The sequence below is a fragment of the Magnolia sinica genome, chromosome 1, assembly GCF_029962835.1.
Source record: "Magnolia sinica isolate HGM2019 chromosome 1, MsV1, whole genome shotgun sequence".
NCBI classification, from domain to species: Eukaryota; Viridiplantae; Streptophyta; class Magnoliopsida; order Magnoliales; family Magnoliaceae; genus Magnolia; species Magnolia sinica.
In genome coordinates this window covers 114,958,669-114,976,070 of record NC_080573.1, presented here as the reverse complement: position 1 = coordinate 114,976,070, position 17,402 = coordinate 114,958,669, and the positions used below count along the sequence as shown (strand labels likewise).

The 17,402-nt window shown below is 37.9% G+C and overlaps 1 protein-coding gene across 3 annotated transcripts in view; it reads right to left on the bottom strand.

The window, feature by feature from the left end:
* LOC131254899 (uncharacterized) overlaps positions 1 to 17,402 on the bottom strand; it is a 58,481-nt gene that overhangs the window by 16,761 nt on the left and 24,318 nt on the right. The window contains exons 8-13 of one of the 3 annotated variants that reach the window (XM_058255612.1): positions 15,286 to 15,354; positions 13,154 to 13,259; positions 9,719 to 9,789; positions 9,268 to 9,368; positions 2,936 to 3,011; positions 2,289 to 2,856 (exon numbers count right to left, since the gene is read on the bottom strand). In XM_058255612.1, the coding sequence (XP_058111595.1) occupies positions 2,693 to 2,856; positions 2,936 to 3,011; positions 9,268 to 9,368; positions 9,719 to 9,789; positions 13,154 to 13,259; positions 15,286 to 15,354 (587 nt within the window). In that variant the 3' untranslated portion in view covers positions 2,289 to 2,692. Of the gene's footprint in view, positions 1 to 2,288; positions 2,857 to 2,935; positions 3,012 to 9,267; positions 9,369 to 9,718; positions 9,790 to 13,153; positions 13,260 to 15,285; positions 15,355 to 17,402 lie in introns of those variants that run through there. The other 2 variants (XR_009175979.1, XM_058255604.1) reach the window with 2 other exon arrangements.

Here is a 17,402-nt window from a genome sequence, read left to right as displayed (position 1 = left end):
TTACCAACTAAGACTGATGAAGGCATCCGATTTATGGGATGATATGCAATCAAAACAACATCACTCCAAAAATCTTTTGGAATCTTCATATTTAACAACAATGCCCTAGCAACCTCCAACAAATGACAACTTTTACGCTCTGCAACTCCATTCTGTTGTGGTGTGCGTGCACATGATGCCTGATGAATGGTGTCATGGGATTAAATATAGGAATGAAAAATAGTTCGATGTATATTCCTTAACATTGTTAGATCTTAGAATACACACTTTAGCATCAAACCGAGTTCGTATTTGCATATGGAATTCTTTAAAACATGTAGATACCTCGTAATAGTCTTTCATCAAATATAGCCATGTCATTCTAGAGCAGTCATCCACATATTATTATTATTTTTTTAAGTATTTAAAATCAGATAAACTGAAAACCCCAAACATCTGAATATACCAAGTAAAAGGGTTTATCACTTACTTTATCCTCACTTGGAAAAAAAAAACTCTATGATGCTTGCTTAACTAGCAAGCTTCAAACTCTAGCCTAGACACATGACAAAGACGAGATAAGACCCTTCAAACTTTTTAAAGATGGGTGACCAAACCTAGAATGCCACTGATGAGGAGAGACATTAGTCTGCAATGCAGACCCGGTCCATATAATTCCATAATCGAGGTAATAGAATCCATTTAATTCATGTCCAACACCAATCATCATCCTCATCTTTAGTTAATTTAGTGATAGATAGTAAGCTTAAAGGAAACTTTGGATTGTACAAAACTGAAGATAATGAGAGATCTGGACTAAGAGAGATCGTGCCCATCTTAGATACACGAGTTGTTATACCGTCAACTAATATCACAGAAGAGATGGATGAGGACTAGACTAACTAAGACAGCATAGTACGCTAATCGGTCATGTGATTGGAAGCGCCAAAATCAGTAATCTAAGGGACACCTTCGTAAGAAGTAAAACAAACTATACAAGACAAGGAAAAGTAGCTATAGAGGAGGAAGCATAGGTGAAGTGATCTCTAAGAAGCTTAGCATATTCTTCTTTAGACATAGTAATCATTACTATTTGAAATATTGGTATCATGCAATGTATCACAACCTTGGGATATAGATACGTATCAGTTGCTGCACGTAATACATCGTTTGCATCGCGTAATTTATCACACTTTCTAGGAAATAGGGAAAACACTGGGAAAATGGTTGAATTTTTCAATGAAACTTCAGGGATTATTAAAAAGACCTTAATGCACACTTTTAAATTATAAAATCTCAAAAAAGAAGTGCACATAATAGGTTTCTTTATATAGGATCCTAAGCTATGCATTGTTTAATTGAACTAAGGCAATTATATTCAAATATAATGCATAACATTTATAAATGTATAAAGACATGTATGAAAACACAACCAATGCATTCAAAAGAAAAATATATAGTAAAAATTAAAAAATATACCGATTAATGATGTGACTGGCTATGGCCTAGACCCACATTGAGTTACACGATGGCTCGTAATTATCGTCTCCATCTCGACTGGGCTGAGAAGAATGTCTCCTCCACAAATCGACAGTACTGTGCACAGGTCATTGTAGAATGATACCAATTAAGATACTCCTTGACATAACGTTGGTACACATCCTCTCCGAACTGAACTAATACACCCATCTGTGGGTACTGTGTAATAGTCACAGTATGTGGTTGATATGGATCTAGGATGGGCATAGATGGAGCTACTGGGTATCCATATTGTCCTCCATATCCATACTGCTACCCATATACTCGCCCATATGCGGAAGTGAAGTCCTGACCGTAGTAAAAAATGATGATCCATACTATTGGAGTCACTCCCCGCATATCCACTAGCTTCATATTCATACCCATACTATGGCACAGAACTTGACTTATTCTCCTGTCTGTGATCCATATCCATGTCGTGGCTTATAACTTGAGCTCCTATCCCTCGTCCGTGAACTAGAACTAGAGCCACCTCACTTCCCACAAATGCTTGTGTCCCTCATGCATTTTGCTAGTAGCTCTTCCTCAAAATCAAAAAACTTGTGTTTGTTTTTTCCTTTTGTAACCTCCGATGCTCGTATGCCTTATTGTAGATAAGACGAGGTCGTGGTCCTCCTAGATGAGAACCATGGTCAAGGTCTTGTGTGGAATGATCAAAATCCCCATCCCCAGTGAAAGGGCTAAGAGGCCACTGAGACCTACTCATACCCTCGCTGCCACCATCATTACTATTGTCACCAGAGTCACCATCACCCCCATCGCTATCATCAGACTTATCACCATCACCGGATCCACCCGCTGCATCAATCTATGTCTCAGTGTCAGACAATGTCTCCCCACCATGTATTCCACGTGATAATGATTGACGCGAACTATCCACCAAACTCCTCGTCAATGGGTTGAATGCCTCATCAAGAGATCTTTACTGCTCCACATGTGCATGAACATCGATCCCTTGTCTTGCTACCTCCTCCACAACATGCGGGTCCGGTCGCCCATCTTTAGTATCCAAGTCATCCGACCTAACCCACTAGTAAATTGGGTCCTTGTACTAAATAAATGAATGTTGTCCAAGCGCCATCAGGTTCAATGGGTCCTCCTGTGCTTTTCTTCTTCCTTTAGATCGGAGCAGCCTCTCTCGTAGCTCCATATTGTAGTGGCAATACACCAGCTTCTAAAGTTGTTCATACCCCAGTCTGTTGCGCTTATTTGTGTGGAAGAGAGAGAATGTGCTCCAATTTCTTTCACAGGGTGAGGATGAGACTGTCTGTGTGAGCACAGGGACAACAAACCGCCGTAAAACCTCGCGGTCAGTCACGTACATGGCCCACCATTTGCCTATGAATTTTAAAGTTATTTCATTATGTTCAAAATTTGTAAAATTATATGAAAACTAACTTTAAATGTAGTAACTCACATGGCATCATGGTGGTCCTCGACATCTTTGCGGCCTGGTGCCCGAACATTCCAACTGCATTGCGAAATTGTACAATCTGTCGATGGCATATAGCAACCAAGGGTAAGTATGGAATTATTAAGATACAAATATAGAGAATATAAGTGCGGAATATATTTACCTCAAAAACAAACGTACCTTTCCCCTCTCAGTTGGGGAATAAGTGCTCGCACACTTCATGTACAACCCTCTTCGATTCATTGTCAGTGTAGAGTTTCTTATTGTAATAATATTTTGGATTTAGGAAATAAGCTGAAAACCAACACGATTCAAATATTTAGCCATTAATAGCAAAGTACTATAGCATATAGACTAAAAAAAAAAAAAATCACAAAAGTACTTACCAACCTTATGTAATGGGTGGGAAAGTGCTCTCTCCCAACGGTCATCTATTATTGTATGCACCCACTTATATGCATTGGGGGCTTTACTCTAGATAGCATCTTTCATCAATTGTATAGAGGGATACAACAACCCCATTGTTAGATTCGTTTCATTGTTCGCCATCCTTAACACTGCATAAATGGGCTCCAAAATGTTGACTACATTGCGCACGCAATCCCAGAACAAGTTGTTTAATACGAGCTCTTTGATTCTCCAAGTTACTCTATTCCCCTTCCTAGCCCAAACTGTGTAGTCATGAGAGGTGAAAAGCTCTCTTAACCCCCTGCTTGTGTTTGAGGAGGCTATTTAAGGCGATATAATTTGTGGAGAACTGCATTACCCCGAAGCGTACTATATTCCCACCACACTACTCGCGCATCGCGGCTAATAACCATGTGTGGTTGTATATCAAATTCGTGATGAGTTGTGCGTCAATAATAACGGTCTTCACTGATCGCCTATCCCTGATCGCCTCTAGATGACATCGATACAATGCGTTGCGCAGGGGGTCCAATACATATTATATTTGTTTTATATATCCTTTCTCGTCTTGACAAATGAGCTCCCATTGTCTGTAACAAATTGCACAATGTTCTTCCTCCCAACATCATTGATGACATAGTACATCAATTTGTAAATGTAGTCCACATCTTTAATCTTATTGCTTGCATCTATAGACTTTAGGAACATTGCCCGTCCTCTACAATATACCATAAAATTTATGATCGACATCCTTATTGGTCCAGTCCAACCATCACACATGACGGTGCAGCCGTACATCTCCCATGACTGCTTATGTGAGTTCACATATTTCTCCATCTCTACATGTTCTTCACCCAAATACATGCCCATTATCTCAAAGGGCGTGGGCGGTTGCACACCCTCAACCCCACATTGCATCTTAGTTATCATATTCTTAAAGTACGGGCTGGTTGCTGCATTCGCAGGGATTGATCATATATATATATATATATATATATATATATAGTATGTATAATAAAAATAAACTTCACAATAAACTTCCCAACCCTTTTCCTAGCATCCCCTCCATTAAACAAGTCCTTTTATTTTTATTTTTATTGTCCCTCCCGCCTCCTTGTACGTCCTCGGATCTAACGGTAGATTCGGCACCCGCATGCTACTACTCTCCATACCCCTATAACTCCCCCTATTCCACTCCCCCCACCATGCTCATGGGTAGACCCCTCAAATCTAATCCTACTCTCATGCAACATCCTCATCCGATCCCTATCCCACTCATCCCGTAGGGACTCCTGAACTACACGTCTAAAATCAGGATCATCATCGCCACCGATATCCACTATATCCTTGTCCCCTACATATGGAAGCCGCCCCAATTCCTCATTAATCTCCCTCTCCTGTGCATGTCGTTGCTCTTTTATCTTCACGCTTTTTTTTTCCCAATAAATTCCTCATCTCAACTCACACATCTTATGGACACTTAGGGCAATCCACAACGTTGTGATGCCCTCCAGCTAAATTCTCCTTCAAGCGGGTTACCCCCACTCTTCGACACATGACCACAAAAATTGCGTATACTCCCAAATCGATTATCGAGAGTGGGTCGGCCGTATTTCCGTCCTATATCAGGTTGTCTCCCTCTTCCTCCTAACATATTTTACCTGGAAAACAACATTTTTTTAATAAAGGCCAGATACAATATCATAAATAAATTTCAAAAAATTTTAATAATTTTATTTTATTTTTAAATAAAAATTAACTTTTTATTACAAAAATTGACAAAAACCCACCATAAATGTTTAAATTAGTCATCATATATGTTTGGTATTAATTTTGGAGTGCAACATGGTAAGCAATTAGGCAAAATTGGAAAAAAAAATTTGAATTTTCCCCAATTTCCCCAAATCGGCCCACCTACACTCGAACTTCGAAATTAGAGTGTATGTGATGCTCGATTCATTAATATTTTAATATTTTTTTTAGGTGGATCATAATATAGGAAACAGTGGTAATCGACCATTATAAACTTTTCATGGGCCACAAAAGCTTTGGATCAAGCTGATATTTGTGTGGTCTCTTCATCCAAGTCTTTATGACCTCAACAACATGTAGTTTTAACGGTGGAGATTCAATCACCACTGTTAACTATATTATGGTCCACCTAAGACTTGAACCTGCTTCATTTTTTGGGATCATGCCCAGAAGTGAGCTTTCAAAATGGATGGATAGTGTGGATGTAAGGCACATACATTACAGTGGGCCCTACGGTTAGGGATCCATAGAGTGGATCCGGGGATCCACCAAAATAGGGACGTAGATTGCCTACTGGTAGTGTCAGTAGCAAGGTGGCTATTGACAGTGCGCACCCACCATGAAGTATGTGTCCTATCCACACCATCCATCCATTTTCCAGACTATTTTATGACATGAACCCAAAAACGAGGTAGATCCAAATCTCATATGGACCACACCACAGGAAAGAGTGGTGATTGAACACTCACCATTAAAAACTTCTTAGGGCCACAAAAGTTTTGGATTTAAGCTGATATTTGTGTTTTCTGTATCTCTAGGTGTGCGACCTAACCAACGGGTTGGATAACAAATAAACATTATGGTGAAAACTTATGTGGCCCTCAAGAAGTTTTGTTATGATAAGCGTTCAATCCCCACTGTTTTCTATGATGGGGTCCATTTGAGCTTTGGATCTGCCTCGTTCTTTGTCTCATGACCTAAATGGATATGTACAAACGTATGGACGGAATGGATATAAAATATATACATCAAGGTGGACCCCACCATAAGGGCCGCACCACCTTAAATACACCGAAGATGCACTGAAATCCACTCCTTAGATAAGGAGAGTCAACGAAACCCCTCCAAACTCATCTTCTTCTTCAAAGGCTCCGAAGGTTGTGCGATTTCAAATCCGTTTGAAATCCCCAAAAATCTCGCTTGAATTTTATCATTCTTCCAAATCCCTACCAAAATACCCAAAACCTCGACAAGAATCTCATTTTTTCATAGAATTTCTCTCCGAAAGAAAAAAAAAAAAAGGGTTTTTAACTTTTAAGGTTTTCTTACCTGATCTGGCACGCTCGACATTTGGCCCACAAAATCCGGTCGAAGGCGACTACCCGATGCAGATCTTGAGGTAAGAGAGATTTTTTTGTATATTTTTTAATATTTTTTCAAATTTGTGGGGTAGCAGAGAGAATTTTACCTCATATCGCCAAAAACGATGCATTCTTTATCAATAGCAGGGATAATTGGCTACAGAAACATTCCGTGGTAGGTGGCTACAGAAGATATCGTCGATATCGACAATACTGTGTATAAAGTTGTTGAAAAATTCAAGATAAATTGCGATATATCGTTGATATCGCCGATATCAAACGATATTCTACGATATCTTGAGATATATCACACAATACAAAGAATTCCCCTTTTTTTTTCATTTCTGAGCGAATTCTACGGAGTTTCATATCGTTGGCCAGCGATAACGATAATATCGGCCGATAGTATCGATATTACGAACATTGGTAATCGTCACCTGAAGTACTTGACTCAGCAGGAGTGGCAAACTTGGACACATATCCTTGAGAACCATCATCTAATAAGCAAACTTGATTAGCCCAAGTTGGCCTTCCCACTAGGTCTCAACCTGTATGTTGTGTGATTGTTGGGGCCACAATGTGTGCAATGTTGTTTACCACGACTATGGCCACAACTAGAGTTTGTGCCATGATCGCCCCAAGTATTCTTGCCTCCAACACGACCTCTCCCTGAGTTTCTAACCCACCCCCCGTCACCTCTACGAGATGGAGAGATAACTGCAAACCAATCAGATGATGAGAAATCATGTGTGGTCACGCTAACTGTACGCTGAACTCTGGAGAAAGCCTTTGTGACTGATGGGATCTCACTTGCTCCAAGAATCTAAGCTCTCAGAGGTTCAAACTCAGGTTAGAGGCCAAAAAGGAATTTGGCAACACGGAATTCCTCCCTCTACCTTCGCATAGTCTCAACGTCCGTTGACATCAACAGATACGCATTCAATTCTTCCCACATGCTCCCCAGGGTAGAACAGTACTCTCCCACACTCTTATCTCCCTGCTAAAATGAAAATATGTTCTGAACTTAGATTCAACTTTAGATAAGAGATGTCCCACTTTAACCCATCACACAGGTAAAATATAAAAGTGGGCCTTACACCCCTTTGTTGAGCATGATTACATCACCCACCAAGTGGTGGTAAAACGAGGGAAAATGATTAGGTTGGGTTAGCTCCAAGCACATTAGGGTTTCCCCACAAAGAAGAGAGAAAGATAAAAAGAAAAAGGAGATAACAATATATATGCAATCACTTGATACAAGAAAATTACAATTATACCTGATGAGGACATCCGAGTACCATACCAAAGGAGGGTTGAGCCAGTCTCCTTATGGCTAGACGACCATTACATGGGGCCCACTTGGCCCAATTCACATTCCTAGCCACATTGAAGACCCCACATGCATGTTCATGCATCTTTGAAGATCCCACACTGGGAAGATGTACGTGGGCTGCATATAGGAGCTTGATGGACACATCGGACCGTTGGAATGAGTGATTCGATGATCAGACCATTGGATCATCATCGGACATCTTGATCGTGGACCCCCATGGGCCACGAAATAGTTTAGTTGTTTAGATTGTTTACATGCTTCATTATTTTTGGTATACCTTATATTTGTGTTGAGATTAGGGAGTTAGGAACAACTTTTAATTTATTAAGTGTCTTTATGTTGAGAATCTTATTTGAGAGGGTCTTTTTGTAAAAGGTCTTTTCTGATACTATAAAAGAGAAAGGTGGGTGTGTGAAGCACTAACGCAATTATTTTGAGGGGGGGAAAAAAGTTGTGTTTTCTCTTCTTCATGTAATTTGAAGTATAACCCATGTGATTTGGAGCTTAGGTGTAGTGTGATTCCATTCCCCATTCAACTAAGGTGTGAGGCTTCCATGTATCATCTTCCTTCTCTCTACCTTTCTATCCAAAAGGAGTATTTTTCCAAAAACTTCATTTCTCTTCTTCCCTTCGTATCCAAGACCATCCAGATCATCTTTTTCTTCAACTTTTTATTATCCAACTTCAACCCTAATGGAAATAAACCATTGAGGACCCAAAAACCCTAGCCAACGACGCACATGTGCAAGCCCCTAGGCTAACCATATGGACAACCGCACAATCCTTTGATTTCTCATTGCTTCACCTATAAAAACTCCTTAATTCCCCATATATAACCCTACCCTAAACCTTAGATACCCAATTTCATATTTTTTCCAATTTCTAAAAACCCTGATTCTAATACTCCCAATTCCCATGAACCTTAATTTTCCAAATTTTAGATTTTTCCCTTCCTAACCCTAATCATAAAACCTACAAATCTGCCCCTTAAGTGTGAAACGTGCCTATGCTAAATTGGAAGTTCTATCCTTCCATCGAGCCTAGTTTTAATTGATTTATGTGATTTATTAGCATGTGGGCATGTGATTTAGGTTAAATAAGATTTTATTTCCTATTATTTACTCTTAATTACTTGGTGGATTAGCATCTTTTGTTAATTGAATTACTTTATGGACTCTTTCATAATCTCCACGTTGCATGCTAGCATTAAATCATGTGTCCTGCATCAATACCTCTCTAACTAAAAGATAAAATAAACCATGACTTGTGGGCCTAAAGACTATAGCCCAGACATATGACAAAGGCCCAATATAAACCCAAACATGTGAGGACCACACGAGTGACCGTGGGACTACACGTGTGGTCAGAATGCATCAACAAGAAATATTCAACAACTGACCGACAAATGAATCTAGGACAGCATGAACATTTGTAAGGTACTATAAAAATTTCAAGGACAAATAAGGAACTGGAAATTTTACTTTGACAATCCGATCAGTTCGCGTTCGAATATAAAGGCCAGCAGCACTATCAGGGCATGCTATTTCTACACCATCTCTTGTAAACATACCACAGGTAAGACCTACGTATGGAATTAAAAGCAGGAAGTTAATGCCTCAATCAAGATTAATGAATTATACAAATTTAGAGATTTCAAGGTAAAGGAATGTAATGTCTGGTCCGAATACTTATCTAGCTGCTTAACTACAGATATATACGATTATCCACAGATAGGCAGAAAAGAAATTCCACAGTAACAATATTTTTAGACATGAAAAGAATAATATTTATCTGATTCTTTCCTGCAAAAATGGGCATTGGGCAGTCACATGTTTGGAAGTGGAGAAGAAATGAAAATATGAATTCTACATACCCTTCTAAGATTTAAGGAGAAAAAAGAAAGTAGAAAGGTTGTGGAAGCAAATCTAACACCTGTAAGAGAACCATGGTCAGTATGCCATCCGCACCATGATGACATGTTGCCAAGATCTTGGGTACAATCACTGCAAGATAATGGAAAAAGATTCCAGGAATTGTTAAATATTCATCTATGAGAATAGAAAAAGCATCAATCTTTCTTTTTTTTGGGTACTAAGAATTCTACGAGAAAAAAAAAAAAGTTACAACCTTCGACTGAAGAAAAAATCTTCTAAGAGAGAAGTTTGTGCTACACATATTGTACAATGTTGGGATCAGCTTTATGAATCTTATTTCAGCAAAAATGTTGCGATCAGCTTTATGAGTTATGACATAACTTCCATAAGTGACAAAGCCTTCTTATGATAACCTCTATCCAAGCCCTTTTTAGATGTTCCTCTTGTCCTCCTTTTGGGCGCATCAACTGTAATCAAAGTTCCCTTACCAGGGACTTATCCAGTGTCCTTAGCACATGGTCAAACCATCTTAATTGACTTTCCATAATATTATCTCCAATTAGTGCTACTCCCAGGTTGCTTCAAATGACCTTATTCTTAATTTCATCCTATCCAGTTTTCCCGCACGTCGATCTCATTGCATCATAACATGAATTGATAGATGATATGAAATAACATAACTGATATAATCAAATATGGATTAGACACAAGTCATGACAAATCCAACATGCACATTGCAGACGAGTACATCGATACAGAACAGTCCAAATCACGGGACCCATTATAGATGGAGTACAGGCTAAAAATCACACTGATCAGATGATCTTATCCATCAGATATTTGCTGTTGAGTTTTGACTGCTGACCATTTTTTAACCAAGTGATAGCCACCAATTACATGGTTACGATCATACAGTCAGTGTAGTTATTTGAAATATGCTCCAAAGACAGAGAGACCCACAATTGGGATGGTCTTGATTGACTTACATGTATGTCATCAGCACACCATTAAGAAATGGCGAAAATGCACTTAGTAGTCTAGCCTATCAAATACATACATATATAGTGAACAAAGAGTCAGTGAAATTGCATTTAGTAGTCTAGTCTATCAAATACATATATATGGTGAACAAAGAGTCAGCTCAAATAGGAAAGGGCCTACTTTTGATTGAAAAGGGACAAAGGCTTGTTGGTGAAAGAGTAATTGAACAAATATTGAATAAGACAGTCCAGATGGTTCACAAGCAGCTGAGTGTTCATTCCATATGGTCTTATTTGATCCAATCGTACCACATTATCCTTTAAAAGGTGTTCTAAGTGAGTTATTTCAGCTACACGGTTTCTTTCCCTCAACTCAAAATTAAAGTACAGTGCTATGCTCAGTTATTTGTAACAAACATTAGTTCATCCCGATCAACATCCAGGGACAAAGGCCCTCATTAGAGAGAATTGTGCAAGCTCAGAATTTGTGAGAAGCAGTTGAACAAGTTTATTATAGTTTAACTAGCTAGTTAATAATATGGCTAAAAGCTGACAAAGGATTCATCTGGAGTTGCTACATTCACAGCATTTGCAGCCCCCGGCAAGCCTATGACAGCTTATCTGGTTTCTGAAGCATAAAATAGTTCCGATAAGCAATAAGCTAATTGGACATCTATTTGTCACTTGTGGTGATAAAAGGCATAGAATGAGCTAGAATGAGGACATAACAATGGCATCCAACACATGGAGAGAAAATGAAGAACAGAGACAAGCTTTAAAACTAGGAATTGTTTCCGGTGAAGGATCACAGTTTGAAGATAATTTAAACTGTGATATGGAAGATAGTTTGAAATATTGAGGATTTTTTTTCTGAAATTTCGTGGTTCCCAATGCCAACTTGACAGGATAGCACCAAAAGTGAGATATACTACTGACCTTTCCCTATACATAACTCACACATGACTTTGGGAGGAAAAGTGAGAAAAGAAAGCCTGATCATTCCATTTTGCTCAATGCCCCTGACACAAAGCATACCTGTTGCTTCTGAGGTCCAGCCAGTTGCAATTTGACAGTACATCTAAATGCACCTTTAGTCATAGGATTCCCCTAGAAACTGCTCAGCATCCCAAGAAACTTATCTGTTTGTGCAATGAGATGGACGTGTTTGTGCAGAAACTTTTCTGTAAGATCATCCATATCATTCCTTGTGGCTGAAAGAAATTTGTAATTTTATCATATGCCGGGTCCTAATATCAATGTTCTGATTAGAGACAACAATTTTTTTCACAAGGATTTTAGGTGGCAATCTACTCAAATAATTCCTGAAGAGAGACTAGTGTCTTCCACTTCCAGATGCTCCATGGAATAGACACAGTAGCATTACTAGTAATTTAGCTGACCGAAAAATGATTGATGCAATGGCTGTTTGGATTGACCGATACTGACATGGTTTCTATTAATTCTCACCGTTGGACCAGTTGGAAACATGTGAAAGCAGATCCACATTTCAATTGGGTATTTCCAATATAGGTTTTTGCAAATAATAACCTAAATAATAGGGTATTTGCAATACCCAAATAAAAATAATACGTTTGCAAATAACCACATCATTAACTTTTTCGGTTAGTATTTCCTAACGGCCATTAACTTTTTCACATATTTTGAAAAATGACGGAACTACCCCAACCCTAAAACCTCTCTCTACACCTTAAAAAAGCAATTAAAAATATTTTGTGGTATATTGCATATGGAGAAGAATTAAAGGATTTACATTTCAATGGAGGATAATTTTGTGGTAAGTTCCATTTGGGCATTTTTGTCATTTTCTAACAGTTGCTAACGAAAGTTACCAAAAACTAACAGAATGTGAGTATTTGCAATAATGGCAATTTAACAATTTAACAATGTGGTTATTTGCATTTTTATGAGTATTTGCAAATACCCTATTATTGATGTAGGAATCTACAAAACCCCTTTCCAATATCAACAAACACAATTAATCTGACCTCAATTCAAAAGCAAATGGACACTTCCTTCTTTCTTATTCTCATCCATAAAACAGGATTCCTGGCCCCCGTGGCACGGGAGGGCTCCTTCATGACAATGGCATTTCTTTGTGTTCAATGAAATTCATTTCTTTGCTTCAAGGCTGTACATTGTGTTTGTCCATAATGGCAGAGAGGCGAATTTGCTAGCAGATATTTTAGTTAGACTATAAATGAAATTGGTCACATACGCAAAACACACTGCCATGTAACCCATGTGAATGCAAATTGAAATCATTCAGCCAAACAGTTGTTTCCAATGTCAGAACATAACAATATCTAAAGCAATAGTCACCTCTGTTGTGCTGTATTTCTAATTTCAATATGGAAAGCAGTGAAGATATAAATCAAATCAGCCACATGCCCAAAACATACCGCCATATAACCCATATGAATGCAAATTGAAAGCATTCAGCCAAACAGTTGTTTCCAACCTCAGAACATAACGACACCGAAAGCAATAATCACCTCTGTTGTACTGGAAAGTAATAGAGAAGACGACCTTTGTGGCACCGAGAATGCAGAAGTATCTGCTTGAGGCTTTCGTCATTGCACAACGGGTCCACTTTGGTTACTAATTGAAAATATAAAGAATCAGCAAACTCACATGCACAGAAGGTTCATTGCAAAGTAACATCTAAAGCAACATGATGGATCTACAAGAATGATATTTACTATGAAGTGTCATCTGATGTTTGATTGGAAGGAAAGTGATATTTTGCTTGATGCAGAAATGGTATGGGTATGGCCCACCTTGCCATAACCTAATTGGAAGGACTATTCCCTGATGTCTCCATCAGATGATCCTATCCATCAATGAAAATGGACAATTAAAACCAATGCCCCAAATATAATGGAGGCTCAATCAGACAGGATCAAATGCAGGGGAGACCTTTCAAGTATGTCTCATCCACCACGGGCTCTCCATCTGAACAATTTGGATCACCAAATCGTAGGCCCCACATGTATAACTTTGCGCAAGCAAAGTTATAATCAAACATTGTGTATTTATTTTTCTCAAAGATAATATTTTCTGTTTATCATATGTTTTGGGTGACACTTGCAAGTTTTGGGTTCTTACATAAACTAGTAAATGGGCAAAAGAAACATAATAAAAATAACAAATAAACATGCAATACTATAAAGCTTTTAAAATGTCTTGAAAGCTAGAAATATAATTGAGTTTGACTTTCATATGAAAAAGCCATTTAACTTGGAAAAAAAAAAACATGATGTGCATCTTCTAACTCTGAAAAAAGACACCAGGCACATGTTATTACTCAGGAAAACAAAATCATGCAAGTTATAAGTTGACACTTAGATTCACAAAGTGGAGTCTAACATGAAATAAACAAAGGAACAAAGGTAATCAAATAACTGTCCAGCATAAGTTCTGTTAAAACTTCAACCTTTCTTATTGACAAATTGTTATGGATTAAAGAACTCAGGCCCTGTTTGGTAGACGCCTAAAAATGAGTTAATCTCATTTTAGTTAACAGTAATTATGTATTAGAGGTCGAGCTCTAAAATATAATTACTGTTAACTAAAATGAGATTAACTCATTTTAGGGTTCTACCAGACAGGGCCCAAAACTTATTAAGGAAATCAACCTCTTGCTACCATCAACTCTCAAAGAGTAGGCTGATAACCATTGATTATAGAACATAATAAACTCAATGCTTTTGTTACTGTGAGAAGTGGTTGATGAGCATATAAAGAAAAATGGCTAGGAAGAGATAGAAACAGTGGGTCAATCAACTAGTACTAATCAGAATAGAGGACTTTTCCATGAAGAACTTTTTCACCCAAAAGAGAAAAGAGTCTCCAGCAATGTTCTTTATGTATGAGACAGAGAACACCAAATATCAAAATTCAGGTTCGAAAGTTCAATTTTTGAGTCTCCATAGTCAAGCATAAGCATCTGAAACTTACAAATATAATACAAAGTTTCTTCCATGACCTTATGTTCACCTTCTATAAAATCAATAATTAGCCGATTATTTTTCTGTCCAATGGTACAAAGAACTCTCCAAAGCAAAACACAATAAGCTGTATTTGATTGTTGCAATCATCATAAACAATGGTAACCTATTTTTCCTTTAAAAGAAAAAAGAAAAAAAAAAGTAATTTAATGATCAAAGAACCCACGAAATGTGCAGCAAAGACATTTAGTATGTGATGCATTACAAAGACCATTAATTAGTCTTTTACAGCATCCCAAACATGGAAAATTTATCAAATGATGGTAGTAAAGTTATTAAACAACAATAGAATAAAAGCATGCCATGAGATTTGAGAAAGCACAGTTCCTCTACTGGTTTAGCTGTTCATTTTCCAAGATAAACGTCATCCTAGCTCATCATTCAAAAAAAAAAAGGTCATCCCAGCTTGTTCCCATTTCTCTTCAATGTCAAAACCATATGCATTGATGCATGGACTGAAATGCTATTTAGTACTGGCAAAAGAGTTTAACTTCACAGAACATCCATTTCATAACTGAGCATATTGTCTACATCTCCATTTTACAACAGGCATAAAGAATCAAATATACTTTGACATAGTTTATCTAAATGAAGAAAATGAAATACAATAAGCATACCATATCGGTCACAGTGATAACCCAACATCAATCCAACATCCAACATCAGCTTCCCAAGAGCCTTGAATGCTACAAGTACCAATAACAAATATTCAATAGATAAGCTTGAGCAGCAATTTATTCAAAGCAAACACCACAATGCTCTCTTTTAGAAATGCAATATTTCTAAGTGAAGCGAATTCAATAAACATTGTTGAAATTCAACACTCTACACCTTCTTTTGGAAGTTCAAATCAACACTCCTACCTATGAAAGTCAATTGATTCATCATTACCTTCAGTGAAGGTGCTTTTTTAATATATCAACAAAAGCACGTTGAATGCATCTTAGAATCAATAAAAATGCCTTATTGCACAGTTAGCCACAAAAGGATTTTACATGATGCCCCTGCATTGGCCAGGTTAGACACCTAGATATTCTATTTAAATTTTTAAAATTGATTAGTAGTGACATTAAAATGAAAACAGCAATTAAATTTTACAGTAGTGATATTATAATAAAAATGGCAATTAAATTTTAAGGTAATTTGCACTCTTTAGTGTTTGTCACTATCGACGCAGTGACAAAGGTCTGCCGGGTGTGGCAAAGCCTATAGGGGCAATTTTGGAGTCGCCACTAGCCTTTTCTTTGTATAATTCAAGGATGGCTAGAATCCTTGTTTGTTGCTAGGAAATCAAATTGTAAGAAACCCTCAGATTTTCAAGAAATAGACTCCACAAAGGTCTTTTCACCAAAATCCTACACAAGGACCACAGTTATAGAGTAGGAAGGGGTTAGGCACCCTACTCTGCAAAATGGCCTATACAAGAAGAATGAGAATCCAACGATTGGAATTTCAACAAATAGTTGATTGGGTCCCCAAAAGTAAGACAAAAATAAAGAAAAACGGGAATGTTTGAGGATTAGGGAAGGAGTTAGAGAGGTAGGTGAATCTAGCGAATTGACCTCCGGTGCTTTCTCTTGAGATGTTCACCAACTTGAACTACGCTAGGATCGAACTCGAGTTTGGGTAGCAACTTCTTGGTGGGGTGGAATAGATTTTTGAAGAAGGGTCTCATCTTGTAGATTGATCTTTAAAGGAATTAAGAGAAGTAAAAGAACAAGGGAATTCTTTCCCTCAAGAGGTTACCGAAGCCATTGCGGCTCGCGCCCCACTCCTAAGAGCGGAGTTGTGCTCCTTAGCCCCTAGAGAGAAGAACTACCCAAGCTCTTGAACCCCAACTGATGTAGGACCGACGCATGAACCAAATAACTAGTGAGATCAAGTAACGGAATTAAGACAATTAACCAAAAAAACATAAGCATCGCCTCAACCACCACAAATATCATGAAAAACAAAAGGACATCATGGATAATCCTAGCCTAAGTTACCAACATTGTCACACAAGATCATTAAATAAAAGGAAACTAGGATCTAATGGATGTAAAGACATCCAATTAGCATAAGGTATAGTCTATTTTCATGGTAGAGGGCCTAAACAACCTAGGGTGAATTAGGATTAAAGAGATTAAGATATATAGGAAATAGGGTTAAAGAGATTGGGATATATAGGAAGTAGGGTTAAAGAGATTGAGATATATAGGAAGTATGGTTAGGGCTTGGATTATTGATGGGGATGGGAAAGTGAAGTTTAGAAGAAGATGAAGATTTGGGATGGAGGAATGAAGAACTTGAAGAAAATACCTGGATGGAGGGGAAAAGAAATGACAGTGTGGGATAGATGGAGACCTCGCACCTCCGTTGATGAAGATTAGCCTCACACCAATCTCCTTACAAATCACACAGAAGTATCTTCGAATCCCTTGAAGATGGAAGAAGAAAGCAAGAGTTTTTCTTCTTTTTTCCTTTTTTCACAAAAACCTAATGAGGGAGAGGGTCACACGTCCACCCTCTTTTTATAGCTTTAAGAAAGTTGAAAATTTACAATTAACACCCTGTTTTGTGAATTTTGACAAAAATAGCCCTAGTTTAACTAAAATCAACTAAAACACTCATAATGGTGTCCAAACATAACATAAACAAAACTAAATCTTATAATGTTGATAAAATATAAGAAAACTAGTGTGGACAATCCACGATTAATGGCCCGATCATGTGATCCGACGGCCCAATCGTC